The sequence below is a fragment of the Tenrec ecaudatus genome, chromosome 7 (genome assembly GCF_050624435.1).
Source record: "Tenrec ecaudatus isolate mTenEca1 chromosome 7, mTenEca1.hap1, whole genome shotgun sequence".
Taxonomy (NCBI): domain Eukaryota; kingdom Metazoa; phylum Chordata; class Mammalia; order Afrosoricida; family Tenrecidae; genus Tenrec; species Tenrec ecaudatus.
The window spans coordinates 114,923,580-114,939,076 of record NC_134536.1 but is presented as its reverse complement, the minus strand read 5'-3'; the positions used below and the strand labels follow the sequence as shown (position 1 = coordinate 114,939,076).

Below are 15,497 nucleotides of genomic sequence, written 5' to 3'. Positions count from 1 at the left end.
GGCAGTATATTTATTTGTCTAATATACTCACAGTGGATGGAGTTTCTCCAACAATCCCACAATGTAAATAGTACCTTAAGGAGAATAATAATATCCAAGCCTACCTCTCCATTCTGAAAAAAAAAGGGGGTGGGGTAGGGGGTGGAGATAAGGGTGTTGTAAATTAAAATTTCAAATTATCTTTCTAATTTATAGATATTATAGTCCAAATTAAAGATAGATGAAATATCAAAACTAGCAGAAACTACAGAATTCATTTGTAATTATCCTCAAAAATACTTAATTACACATGCCATTAGAGTATGTGTAGTGGTACTGAGGAAGGGCATTACGGTTAAAAGAAACAGAAAATGTAAATGTGAAAACTGTTTGATAAGACATCCAATGCAACCTCGGGTTTACGGTATATGTGCTCGTCAATTTTCTAGATACACTGTAAAAGCCGCCCTAAAGCCCCCGTACCTCTGAGTAAGTCACAAGCCACATGCATGGCATTGCCATGCACCTATAAGCGAGCTGCTCACTAAAGACTCATTGCTGCACCTTAGGCCAATCTCATGTAAGTGAATAGCTCTTCCAAACAGACACAAATTAGACCAGAAAAGGGAAACATGGGAAGGAAAATTGGAAGAAAACAAAAAGGCACATGAAATCATAGCACAGGTTATACAAGCAGACACACCATACGTCATAAAATGTGCATGTGAGACTTCAAAGCCTGCACGCCAACGTGTGCTTTCATTATGTGAGGAGTCGTGATAAGTAACACACCATCCAGGCGGAGACATTGAGGCACACACTTAAAGCAGGTACGATGGAGTCTGAGAATTCGGTGATTCATGAACACTTTTAGGAGGAATTTATATTCCAAGATAGCCCAGCATAAATCATTCTAGAATGTTCCAGACTGACATTATGATTTTTTTAAGATTGACATTATTATAAACCCTTTAAGTGCCTTTTCCCCAGGAGCTCTGGCGGTATAACTGCACTATTCTCCAAAAAGCCAGTAGCTCAAAATGCACCAGTTGGTCCGCAGCAAAACGCGGCTTTGTGCTCCTCTAAAGGCTTAGAGCTTCAGACACCCACCAGGACAGTTTTACTGTCTGATACGGTTGCAGGGAGTCGAATCAACTCAGTGGCAGCAAGAGGTGTCTGCAACAATTTGGATAACATGTGGACACAGCTTATTCAATATAATAGAAAAATTGAAATAATGACAGCCTGTGGACAAACTGAAAACACTGTACAGGGTTCAAATACCACTAGGGAATATTTTTTTCATTAATTGCATTATCAGGAATGTTATTTTTTGAGCAGACAAAAGGGATTGAAAAAAATACAGAGAAACCCTCAACCACCACCACCACCAACACCACCACACTCAATCACAATATAAATAAATTTAATTTAGAAAAGCAAGCTATGGCTTAACAAATAAAAATGTTGCTTTTATCCTAGAATCATAGGGAAACCTTACTTAATAACAACACCAAGAAAACAAACCAATAAAAACAAAACAGTAACAACTAGGTAATCATCATTGTTTAAGAAAAAGTGCTAGGGTATAGGAAAAGTAATCATTTCCTACTCTTCCGAATTGTAATGTTTAAGATGTCCAGTCCACACATTTAATTTAAAATAAATGCATTTTCCACACCAGCTATTTAGATAAAGCATCCTATGTTGTTCTGTAGCTAGTTCAATCCTGCTTCACCTAAGCAGGAACAATTATGATCAGAGGTGTCAGAAATGATGTGCGACATCATTTCCTTGAGCCCTTTCACCATAACACATACTTTTATTACAATTAGCAATTCCATTTACATTAGTTAGAATCTTGAAATGTATTCTACCCAAGGTGAGTCTATGTCTATTAACAATGAAGAACAAAAGTAACTGTGTATAAAGACACATTTTCTTTTTGTTGTTTTCACTTTGAAAGTAACACTTTCAATGCAAGATTGAGGAAACATGTAAAATTTCCATTTCACTTACAAATCCAGGAATCTCACATGCTGTTTCCCGATTGTTCTGCTCTGGGTCACAGTAGATTCGCAACTTTTGGACGTCAAACTGGAATTAAAAAACCCAGTGTGAGATAATTAATTTCTACCACAAGTGTGTAGAAAATTGATAAATATACATTACTGCTTTCAGATTTAAATCTCAGCCTTTAGCTATAGCAATAAACTTCAAAATCCAAATACCCAAATCGAATGTAAATATATTATACAATATAATGCTGAAGGAAAACTTCCTAATACCTACAGTAAATTTCTGATTTCCTTCCAGAAAACAATGAAGCTCTTTCAGTATCCCTTTCTTAAGAACTACTCTAGCTCGCACTTCATAGGGTACATAGAATCATTCAGATGTTGTTTACCCAAAATGTCTACAAAATGACAGCCTAGGGCAAGTTCAGAGGTCTCTCTGTTTTCAGAGGTTCAGTAGTTGGCCTGGCGGGTTGTGGAATATTTAGTACAATTTGGCGTTCAACATTCATGTATAGGAAATGTGTGTGTAGAGGGCTCTGGCGGTGAAGTCCAGCAAGCATTGATCTGGTAACCACAAGGTTGACAATTCAGACCCACTAGTTGCTCTGAAGGAGAACTATGAGGCTATCTGCTCCCCAAAAGATTTTAGCCTCATGGTGTTACTAGAGACACAGTGGTTCTGCATGGGGCTGCTAACTGCACATTCAGAAGTTCTAAACCACCAGCTTCTGTACAGGAGAAAGAAGGGGCTTTCTGGTATAACAAGGTACAGTCTTGGAAACTCACAGGGGCAGCTCTAGCCCGTCTTACAGAGTTGCTATGGGTCAGCAGTGAGTTTGGTTTGGGTTTGATAATGCAATTAGTTAATATTGACTTGATGGTAGTGGGTTGTTTGGTTGCTTGGTTACTTGGTTGCTGGCTAGTTGGCTGGCTGGCTGGCTGGATGGATGGATGGATGGATGGATGGACGGATGATACGTGTGGCATACTCTTACTGTGCATATACATGTAAGTGATCAAATTCTTCCCTTAATGATAATAAAGCAAGAGGGACACACTTTGGGAAATAAAGGATTTCTAGAGAAATGGCACTTTTTAATGCAAAACTGCTCAAGTCATATAGGGACTGACTGCACATTGTTGAATTTGTAAGAATTTAATAGATACCACACCCCAAAATATCAAACAAAATGTTTTCAGGTATGGGTTGAATGTACACCATCATTTTATTTTGTTTGTGAAGATCCTTGTCAAGCATTAATCTAATTTTATGCTCCAAGTTGCATAAGAAGTTCATGCAATCCCGCCCCAACTCCCATCACTGACAGTGAAACCATGTGCTCATTTCTAAATCCATTATCGGATCTAACTTTCTAAGAAATTTTTGTTTCATAGGAATTTAGAATTATACTGCAAGCCTAGGCAAGCATTTTCTAAGTATTATTATATATTGAAATAGCAGCTATGATATTAAATATCAAGTTCTGATTTTATATTTTCATATATACGTATAGATATACAATAACACTCAGAAACTGACCTCATTTTTCATTCTTAAGGGTTCACTACAACCAGGTGTGAAAGAGAGTGACATTTTCGTTTTATACAACACAACACAAAAAAATCAGCATTTGTTCACCTGCACAGCTTCTTCTCTCCCTGAGTATTTTCCAATTTGGGTTTGTCCATTGATGAAGATCCCTAAAACTGGATGTAAGGGCTTGTGCTCAATTTGTTGGTCATCAATGTACAGAGTTATATCTTGTTCTGTTACTAAGAGACGGATTTGATGCCAGCCTTCATCAAATAATATCTAATGGAAGAAAATAGGGGCAATTCATAAACAAATTTCTTTTAAAAGCTCTTTGCTTTTCTTTGTTTCCTTATCATTAGCCCAAAACACCCCAATTCAGATTGGCTATAATCTTGTGTACTAAATCACCTTGACACGAACAGGACTTCCCCAGCCATTCCTTCATCAATTCTTCGTTGACGCCTTCCCACGCATCACCAAGCAGCGTCCCACAGCTCAGGAAAGCAAGTGCCTCACGGTTGAGGTCCTAAGCTCCAAATTCTGTATCCATTACCAAGCTGAATTTACTAGTCCACCAAATATGTCTTTATTGGATATCCTGTAGGATGTGGCAGTGTATATATAAAGACCTACCTAAATTTGAAGTTAAATGGACTAGATTTCAAGTCCGATGCTATTTTGAGGAGACTGCAATATCTGTAAATTTGCTTACCTCTCAATAACTTTTCTCATTTTCCATTCTACTTTCTTCATTGCACCTTTGGCCCCTGTAGCTAGTTCATCCTTGATAAGCTCACTCAAGGTTCATGATTCAAACCACAGGCGTCGCATTCTCTTTTCCAGTTGTCCCTTCTTGTCTCTGTGAGGGATCTTTTTCTCAATATGCCCTTTCATGAGGGCTTTACTCAGCATCTGCCCTTGATCTTCTTCCCAAACCCCCCTGAGACAATCTCATCTATTCTTACAATGTAATTCTTACTTCCATAGAACAATTTATTTGTCTCCTGAATTTGTCACGTATGTGTGATACCTGAAAGTCTAACACTGGCTAGAATATTTTTGGCAGGATGTCTCATAATCAGCCTGACTTGTATCAACGAACCTGAAGTATTCCCCAAATATTCTTCCTTTTCCGAATAACATCTTCAGTTTCTAAAATAATATCAAGTTTCTTTATCTCCTTTTCTTTCTTCAGTTCCAGGGACAGATTCAACGTTTTACCAAATGTCTTTCTTAAACTTGACTCAAGCTCACATACCCATTCACAATCTCATTTTTATCATTTAGTGTCATAAATGTTTGCCTTTATTTTGACTAATTTCGATTTTTTGTTCCTCTCTGGCCCTTACTTCTCCAAGTTATCTTTCATACCTCCATTAAGATTAAACTCTATTAGCAGGGTGTTTATGAAGATTAGTCTTAGTAACTTTCAGAGTAGTACTCATTTTTCTATCACCAGAACTGATCCCAAACCCGGAGCTGGGTGACGGTGGCGTTCCCAGGAAGAGAGAACTGCTTTCATTTGGACACCCCGATGACAAGCTCTGTGACGAAGCCTTCTCTCGGCCACTCAACAAGCTCCACATGCTGCGGCTTGCCAGGCCTGTCAAACGGAACTCACGCCTTGCGAGCCCTTGCTTGTGTGCTTCCATGTCCCCAAAGTAGGAAACACCACTTGACATGCTAACAACAAAACCACCCTGCGTTTCAACACACTAATGATTGCTCAATCCTGAAGTTTAAAATGACCTTATCCTGCTGCGCCCAAATCCTTCACAGCCTAACGCCAATGCCACCTCACTGAGGGGGCCTTGTGATTTATGTCTGAGCGCGAGGTCTCCTCCCACTCCATGCTTCTATTCGTTACTACTCGCCTTATGCCGCTCATTATAAATTAGTTCCTTTAAGAATCAGCCTTAATCATCTGTCATTTCATTGAGGATCTAACACTCTGTCTTTAATGACAATGATGGGCAACAGTGTTTATTTAATTTAATGTGATTACCAAATGAATAAATAGCATCAATGCTTAATTTATATATACAACCATGAGCAATTCTTAAACTGTAGAACATAAATTTCTGTCATAATTATGATAATGAGCATTGTTTAACTGACTTTGTCACTAACTCTGTATTATGAATATATAACCCGGGAAATATGCTTTCATTTTTATTTCATCTAAAAATGTCCTCCTAATTAACATAAATTCTGTATCCATAAACAAAGCTTTATCTAATATGCTAAAAATATGTCTTTATTCAATATCTGTTAGGATGTGGCAATGTAAAATAAGACCTACTTAAATTTTAAATCAAATAGACTAGATTTGAAGTCCAAATATTATCACTCCTTTGCTATTTTGAAGAAATTGACATATCTTTAATTGTGTGTTCTTTGTCAATATAATTCACTCAAAATTATTAAATTTATGCTAGTTCCTCTCACCCTTCATCCCCTTTTGTATTTGGAAACACTTTGCTGCTATTTTTCAGTAAATCAACATTAAAATGTGAATTCATCTTTTCATTCATATATTGTAGCTCTCTTCCCACAAGAAATATGAACCCCAAAGTATTTTCCACATAAATACTACTACCATACTCAAGCATCTTTACCTTCACTCTAGGGTCAGTAAAGGTGACCACTTGGGTATTGTTAATTATGCTGGTTGTTGTAAACAATAAGGTTTTATCCACACCATTCAAGGTGACTGCCATTTGTGGCCTTCCATCAATGGTTAAAATTCTCCATAAATCCCATATTTTCTTAACCTTAAATCTCTGAGTTGACACAAATACATATGATGGCGGGAGACCTTCTGGGAAAACATTGCTGTAAGGAACAAACAGAGAAAGCATGCCTGTAAACTTTAAAATAAATATAGTCAAACCCCCAAAGTTATTCCAACCTATCACATTTACCTTGTGAATTCTGATAAATCCACCTTTGATGTTACTTCATAGCCTTTTATCTTTGTCAGTGAGAGCTGGATTCTTTTCTTAACCTTTTTCTTTATACCCAAGCCTAGGAGTATATCAAATCCCTTCTCATCTCGAGCTGCCACTGGAATTCGTGTTGGACAAACAGATTCTAGCAGGAAAAGCAAAAACAGTGAGAATTGATTAATTATGAATTATTCCAACAAAAAAAGAGAAAAATCAAGGGGTAAATACTGGAGAGTATAAGAATTTTTATCATAGATAGATAGATACATACATACATATAGATATACATAATTTTGGAGTATAACATGGAAGTGTTCTACAGTTCTTTTCTTGATTTATAACATGAGAGGTGAAAACATGCTTGTTATCCTTAGTATTCTTTCAATTAATAATTCTACAGCTCAAGTATAATCCCTTCTATCATTCTGAAAAAAACATAACCTTGTGTCTTATCTACATAAAAGTTGAGCAAAGGAGCTTATTATATTTTTAACTTAATTATATAACATGATATTACATTAAGTAATTTAGAAATAAGGCAAGATTCTTTTCCTTAACGAGAGATATTAAGGATCCCATTATGCAGTCATCTATGTAAATTATAACATATCACATTTTATACTTCTCTGGGTCACTAATGCCTCAAATTATGTGGAAATTTTGTACACAATTTCTATTAACCTGTTATATAGTAAAAATGTTACAATGATTTCAGATTTTTCCAAGGAGCTCATATAATTTAGACATTGAGCATGACTGTTTATATTTTATAGAGCAAGTAATAAATGTAAATAACAAATTCTCCACAAACTGTACCGTAAGATAACCATCCTCCTCAGAAAACATGAAGAGTCAACTATAAATAGTAATGAGATGCTGCTGCTGCTGCTGCTGCTGCTGCTGCTGCTGCTGCTGCTGCTGCTGCTGCTGTTGTTGGGTGCTATTGAGTTAGTTCTGACTCTTAGCAACACTGTGTACAACAGAACGAAACACTGCCCAGTCCTGTGACATTCTCCCAATTGTTCTCCTGCCTGGGCCCATGGAAGCAGCCACTGTATCAAACCATCTAGTTGCAGGACTGCCTCTTTTAACTGTCCAGCTATTTTAACAAGCATACTGTCCTTCTCCAGGGACTGACCTATTCTGAAAACATGTCCAAAGAGCCCACCAAGTAGAAATGCTCCTTTAGATTTCCAAGGTAGTAAATCTTTATAAAAGCAGATTGCTCAATCTTCCCCCTGCAGGGCTGCTGATGGGTTTGCACCACTGACTTTGAGATTAGTAGCCCATTGTTGGTTGTTGTTATGTGCCATTGAGTGGCTTCCAACTCACAGCAGTGCTGTGTACAAAAAACACACAAACCACTGTCCAGACTGGAGCCATCACACAATTGCTATTTTTTGAGCCCATTGTTGAAAGCATTGTGTCAATACATTTGTCAAGGGCCTTACTCTTTTCCACTGCCCCTCTAACTTTACCAAATACGATGTCCTTCTCCCCCCGGGGCTAGTCTCTCTTAACATGTCCAAAGGACTTGAAGCAAAGGCTCACCAGGCATGCCTTTAAGGAGTATTCTAACTTTAGAGCTTTCTTTTGATATCTTGCCAGTCTATGGTACTTCAATATTCCTCACCAGCACCAAATTCAAAATTCATCATTTTTTCTTCGGTCTTCGTTATTCAATGCCCAACTTTCACATTCATATGAGGACATTGAACATACCATGGCTTGGGTCCAGCGCACCTTATTCCTCAAAGTAACATCCGTGCTTTTTGACACTTAAGAGAGGTCTTGTGCAGCACATTTACCCAAAGCAATGCATCTTTTGATCTCGGCTGTTCGTTCCATGAGCATTGCATGGGGATCCAAGCAAGATAAAATGCTTGATAACTTCAATTTTGTTTCTCCATTTGCCATGTGTCACTTGTTGGCCCACTAAGAGGACTTTGGTCTTCTTTACATTCACTTGTAATCCACACTGAAGGCTGTAATCCTTGATCTTCATCCGCAAGTGCTCCAAGCCTTCTTCACTTTCAGCAAGCAAAGCTGGGTCATCTGCATATCATGGGTTGTTAATAAGATTTCTTTCCATCCTGATACCGAATTCTTCATTTAAGCCAACTTCTTTAATTAGTCGCTCTGCATACAGATTGAATAAGTTTGGTGAGAGGATACAACCCTGACGCACACCTTTTATGATTTTTAACCCTGCAGTGGCCCCTTGTTCTGTTCACACAACTGCCCCTAGATCCATATAGACGTTCTGCATAAGCACACCAGAGTATTTTGGAATTCATATTCTTCTCAAGACTATATATAGATTTTGATGATCTACACAGCCAAATGCCTTTGTATAATAATCAATAAAGCACAAGTGAACATCTTTCTGGTATTCTCTGCTTTTAGCAAAGGCCCACCTGACCTCAGCAATGAAATCCCTCATCCCACAACCTCTTCTGTCTTTTTCATGACCCTTTGCGTTCTTCATAAATTATGTTCTGGATGACCTCCCACAGCTCATCAGGTCTTCTTTCATTAGTGTTCGATGCAGCAAATCTGTTCATAAAATTCAGGTGGGGTAGATTCGGGGTTGTATTTTGGATCTCACAGACATTTTAATTATCCTTTTATGCTCTCCATGAACTTACATACGAGTAATTGTTCCACAGTCAGCTCCTGGTCTTGTACTGGCTGTTGATATGATGCTTCTCCATCATCTCTTCCCGAAGATGTCACCTGTTTGATATCTGTGGAGTCCATCTGGAAATATCTTGTGTATAGTCTTTGTGTGGTTGCAAAGTTATTTGCTATCAACAAGTCACTGGTCTTGCAAAATTACCTCACGTGATCTTCAACTTCTTTTCTATAACCAAGACCATATTTTCCAACTATGTTTCCTTCTTCTTTGTTTCCAACTTTTGCACTTGAATTGGCAATCATTATCAATTTATTTTGATTCCACGTTTGATCAATTTTAGATTGAAGGCATTGCTAGACATTTTCAGTTTCTTCACTAGCTTTCGTGGTTGGCACATACGTTGGAGTAATAAATAGTTTCAGTGCTGGGTTTCCTTGAATGGGGAATAAATATAATCCACAGCACTGTACTTTAAGCGAGATCTTGAAATATCTGCCCGTTGGAGGATGAAGGCAACACCATGCCTCTTGATGGTGCCATTCCCATTGAAAATGGTCACACCAGTCCACTGCAACTCACTAATGCCTAAGCTGGGCACCTTTATGTGTTCCATTTCCTAGATTCATCCTTCAAACACGCCACAATCTAATTATTAGTTGATGTTTGCAGCTGTTTCTTCTCCATTTTGAGCCATTCCCCATCAACAAGTGAAGGTCCTGAGGGCTTCCTCCCACAGGCTTGATTCCAGTCATATCGTTATGGCTGACTCTCTTTGAGAAGTCAATTCTTTCTGCATCACATTTGGAGTGCCCTCTGACCTGAGGGGCTCATCTTCTGTCACCATCTCTGACAAAGTTCTGTTTCTACTCATTGGTCCTTCAGTATCGGACGATGTTTGGGTGCGGTCCATCGGGTTTTGGGTAGCTAATTCCTCCAAAGTGGACAGCTGATTCCTTCTTTATTGTCTGTCTTTATACTAAAAACTGCTCACTTTGGTGACTCTGCGGTATGTGAAATATCAGGGATGTAGCTTCCAACATCACACACACACAAGCCCCCACAGTACAACCAACTGATAGGCAAGTCATGAAGCTCCATGCTTAGACAAGTAGGAAAGGAAGGTCACTTTGATGGACTGGGGAGGTCCGAGGGATGCTGATGGTGAAGGCACTCAGAAGACGTCTTGGGCATCATTCCCAGATAAAATGTATACTGGTAGAGATCCCAGAAAGACAGATTAACTCCCATGATCCACGCACACTGGCTGTCTGTCTATCAAGCTTTCTCATGTGTTCTGAGTGAGAGCAGATGCACTTTATGACTATTAAAAGCAGGTATGTTTCCACAAAACACCATACCAAAAACCAACTCACTGCCCTGGAGTCGAGGCCCACTCCGAGTGATCTTCTAGGACAGGGGAGTACAACCCTGGTGGAGCTATTTAGGGGAATAGAAAGCCCAGTCTTTCTCAAGAAGAGGCTGGTGGTTTCAAACTGTGGGCCTTGGCATTAGCAACCCAACTCGTAACCACTACACCACCTAGACTCCAAACTCCCACCACAAAACACACTCACTTGAAAACTTTAAAAAGTTACAATAAAATAGCATATAATTATTTTTATCTCTCCGGAGATTTTAAGAGATAACGTAATACAGTGCAAACCATCAAGTGCAAACTTCATCAGGTACGCTGATGGAAAATAATTTGGAAGAGGGAGTTGGGAGAAAGAAGGGGCAGGGTGGGAATAGGGCAAATGAAAATAATTTGCATAAGCATTTCACACACATAACAGAAAATTACTCAAACCTGTATTTTTGAAAACATCCAGAAAAGTTATTATACAGTGTGGTCCAACCTTCTTGCTTCACAAAAAGAAAAACGTAAGCTAAAAAAGCTAAATCTAAGGTTGTGCAGTTAATTGGAACCAGGTGTAGCCCTGGACCTACTTCAGCAAGGCTACACCATACACTCTTTTAAGAAATGCACAGTCCAAAGCCAAGGTGGTGGGAAAGGCGTCATTAAGAATACTCGGGGAGTTTTCTAGAGTTAGTGCTCTAGCTGTCTGCACCTTTGTGCAGATGAAAGCAACACATTTTTAATTAGAATGCTACTCCTAACACCCAGAACCCGGGTCACAGTTTGCTGGAACTCTCTGAAGACGCCTAACGAAGGTATACTCCAGGGAACAAGGGACTAAGAGAAAATTGCTTTTTCCTCTTCACCTCTTTCCACCAAGCCCTTTCCAGGTTTACTGTAAAGAATAAGGAAGAAAACTGGCAGGCAGGCTCATGAACAGAGAAGCTACTCATCACAAAAATGGGGGTTCTGAGATAAATCAATAGGTCCCTGATGATAAACTGAACTGTGTACCAACAAACAGGTTAATAATATTTTATCTGTTTGGATCAAACACAAAAGATAATAATAGTGAATGGTATTCACTCAAAATACCAATACCATTGTGTCAATTCCAATTCATAGGGGCCTCTTAGGATATAGTAAACATATATATTAACTTCTCAAAACAGAGGTTAATTATTTGCCACAGGAAAACACCAATCTAACAAATGATTCAAATAGAAATTACAGAATTTTCGGCAATTGTTGTGTGTCAGTGAATTAACCATAATCTAATATAATACAAAACATCAAATGCAAATAAATTCATATATTACATAAACATAATTTCAAGAGTGAGATTATGGTGATTGTACATCATACCAATAAATTAAAGAGACCTCCCTTGTATTCTTTCTGTTAGTAAAGATCAATAAATATTTTTTTAAATTTCAAGTTTGAATTTTTTTAAAGATTTCACAATTTACATGAATAAATATCCCTTTTAAATACAGGTAGCTCTGAATGTGTAATTACAAGTTTCTAAAAAAAGAGAATCCATTTGCCAAAATACACATCTACATAAAAAGTCTTTGAAGGAATTACTTGAGCAGACAGTTAATAAATAAAATGTGTATTTTTATGATAAAAAGTATTCTTAAGTGAAACTTAACCACAAAAAATCTTTTTAATCACAATGTATAATTGGATCAAAATAAAAACTTCTACCTAACTTGACAACATATCAAATATATAAATCCCTTTGACATGCTCAGGGTTTTAAAAGTCTATCCAATTTCATTTCCAGACAGTCCCAGGAAGAGTAGCTGTTATAAAAACTTGTTATATAGTACTTTATAAACATTTGATTAAAGAAAATGCTCAATTTAGCATACTCTCTTAAATAAAATTTCTAAAAGAAAATAAGCTTTAAAATGTTTCTCTCTACCATTTTCTCCCAAACAAATATGAAGTAGATAGTGGAGTTTGTTTTATAAACACCTAAGAATATTTCCACCAAGTGTAAACTAATCTATATTTTAGGAGTTTGGGGTAAGTAAACTGGAGGAAAACTATGCCTCGTTTTTTATAAGTAAAGATATTCCAATGAATAGAATACTGAATATCATATTAAAAATAAAAGATATAATTTATTATTGTTTTTGTTAGGTACCTTGAAGCCATTTCTGACTCCTACGGTAGGACAGAATAGTACTGCTCTGTATAGTTTACCAGGCTTTGCAGTTGCCGACTGCCACATCTTCATCCAGGGGGTTCAAACCACTGACCTCTTGGTCCAGAGCTAAGTGCTTAACCACTGCCCCATCACTGTTTCCAATTACTCTTTGCAAAAACAAAGAAGTCATAAGCATGTCTGTTCCCTAAAGAACACTGTTTGGGAAACAATGGGACTTTCCCAAACAATGTTATTATGAACATGAAGTTATATTTCATAGAAAAATATAAACATAATAGGCTGCTAACCTCTGGTATTTTTTTTCCACTACTGGTGAGTGAAATGTTTAACCTGTTTCCAAGCCTTAAACATATTAGTAATATAAACCCTTTCTTCTGGATACTGGTTTGTTTGTTTGTTTTCTTAAAAAATAATGAGTGATTCTCATTCAGAATTGTGTACAAAGGATATGCAATGTTATTTATATTAACAGAACTTACAAATAAGTTAACTACAAGAATTAGCCAAGATATTGTTAAATGAATTATGGCATGGTCTATTGATAAACAATATATTTTACAAGTTATATTTTCAAAGAATATTTGATGATATAGGAGATGGTCTGTTATCATGTTAATAGGATACAAATATTTTATATTCGATGTCAGAAGATACATCAGACACACTAAATAAAAAATAAATTAAAATCACTAATCTGTTAACAGAATTGATACCATTCTATAAGATCTATAAGTTGGTAAATTTTAATTCTTTATGCATCTCTTCATTTTCTACCATCTCCACAATAAATATGCACTTTAAAAAAGAAATGACAAATGTAACAAAACAATAAACTTTCCAACTTTTGGTTTTACCTCCTTTTAAAATCTAACTTATCTCGTTTAAATATGACAAATTTATGCTCACTCCAATTCTAATATTGATATAATTTCACATTTGCTATAACCAGGCACACCAATGTAAATGAACGTATCAAGCTATCAAAAGTGCTTTAAAATTATGCGGACTGACCTTCACAGAGCTTCTGCTTCATCACCTCCCTGATTTTGGATATTGCAATGTAGTCTTCCACATAAAACACGTAAGTAGATGAAGGCTTGTTGGCGATCGCTCTCAGTTCTGCATCTTCTGTTTCTGACCCAACACCGATGGCAAATAATGTTATCATACTGTCTCGCGCCGCTTCGGCTGCATCCTTGACTTCATCCTGAGACTTTCCGTCAGTCAGCACCACCGCTATCTTAGTCAGGAATCTTGAGGACTTAGCAAAAAGGTAATCAAGGGCAAATTGGATGGCCTTTCCGGTCCTGGTGTTTCCTCCCAAGTAACGTATGGCCTCCATTGCAGCTACCAAACGCTCTCCTGTGTCGTGACTTCCCAGCGGGATCTCAAGAACAGGGTAGTCACTGTACTGAACAACGCCAACTTGAATAAACTTTGGTCCAATGTCAAAGTTTTTTGTGATATTGACAAGCCACTTTTTCACTATTTCAAAGTTTTCTGGGCCAACACTATAAGAGCCGTCTAAGATGAAGACTAGATCCGTCGGAGCAGTGCGACAACCTAGGACAAGAAGAAAGCCAGCGGAGCACGTTGGTTATATGAAGAGCAAAATGTGGGAGATCTGAAATGAATGGCTTCTAGCTACCCACGAACAGCATGGTGCTCAGCGGAATATGTTTAGTTTAATGCCAATCTGACATAGTTACCAAAAAATGTAAAGCAATCAATAGGTAGGAAATTCAAAACATATAGCTGTAAATTTCAGGACTCAACTAGCCAAGAACACTACTTACTCTCTGATATAACTGACAGAAATTAAATGAACCAAAACTACTAAGGAACTACATCCAAAAAGAATGTTTGGAAACTGATTGTGGTGGAAATTGTACAGTTCTATTTGACATGATTAAACTATGGAATGATATTATATATATATTCCTAATTAATAATATTTTAACTCATGGAAAGCCCCCCCAATAAATAAATAGAGGTTCTACAAGACCTTATATCACATCCTTAGGGTTAATACAAAAGTTAAAACATTGACTTGTGCTCAGTAAACCTGTTTGTTTGTTTGTTTTGGGAGGTTGTATATAGATAGATAAGAGATACTTTCACAATATAGGAAAAACTGAGTAAGCGCATCCTAGAGTTCTGTTGGAAAAGAGACTATCTTCAGCGTGAGTCATTCCTAGTCCAGGTCAGAGAAGTTGTGTAAATAAAAAGAAAATCAGAATTTAATCCTCTTTTTTTTACAGTACTCACAGCAAGCATGGATCCTGAGTTTATTATTTTATCCATGCTTTTGGTCTACAAATTGAGTACCGATTCTGTATCTAACATCATAGTAGGCAGTGGGTTCTAAGACTCATAAAATATTTAAAAGATTTCTGGCTAATAAGCCAGACCACTGGCTGGTTAAGAAAAAGAACAAAATACGAGGCTACTTAGGAGTGCACATTCGATCTAGCAAAGTAAATTTGGGAAACGTTGGGTGGAAAAATCGACAGGTGACCTGAAGAGAAGGGACACTCCATTTAGAGGGAGGAGTTAAGAAAAGCACCAGACAGACATATTCGAAGACAGAGTTGGCGTGAAACCTCACCTGGTCTATTTAGGTAGTTCCAATAGTCTGGATATGCGACAGAATACATGAGAAGAAATAGCCACAACTCCCTTTAGTGGTAATTAAGAATTTCTATATCTTCTTAAAATGGGAGCCAATTCAACCACCCCCTTCTTCCTTCATTTCATCTATGCTACTTAAATATATGGGATGATGAAGCTCATTTTGAAAGGTCCCAATTTTGCGGTTATCACAATTCACCCGTCATACCCCCA

The 15,497-nt window shown here is 37.4% G+C and overlaps 1 protein-coding gene across 1 annotated transcript in view; it reads right to left on the bottom strand.

The window, feature by feature from the left end:
• Window positions 1–15,497, bottom strand: part of COL21A1 (collagen type XXI alpha 1 chain) — a 186,268-nt gene that overhangs the window by 89,302 nt on the left and 81,469 nt on the right. Inside the window, exons 3-8 of the mRNA XM_075554963.1 lie at window positions 13,665–14,216; window positions 6,456–6,624; window positions 6,150–6,366; window positions 3,637–3,810; window positions 1,999–2,076; window positions 105–113 (exon numbers count right to left, since the gene is read on the bottom strand). Coding sequence (XP_075411078.1) covers window positions 105–113; window positions 1,999–2,076; window positions 3,637–3,810; window positions 6,150–6,366; window positions 6,456–6,624; window positions 13,665–14,216 — 1,199 coding nt within the window. The remainder of the gene's footprint in view (window positions 1–104; window positions 114–1,998; window positions 2,077–3,636; window positions 3,811–6,149; window positions 6,367–6,455; window positions 6,625–13,664; window positions 14,217–15,497) is intronic.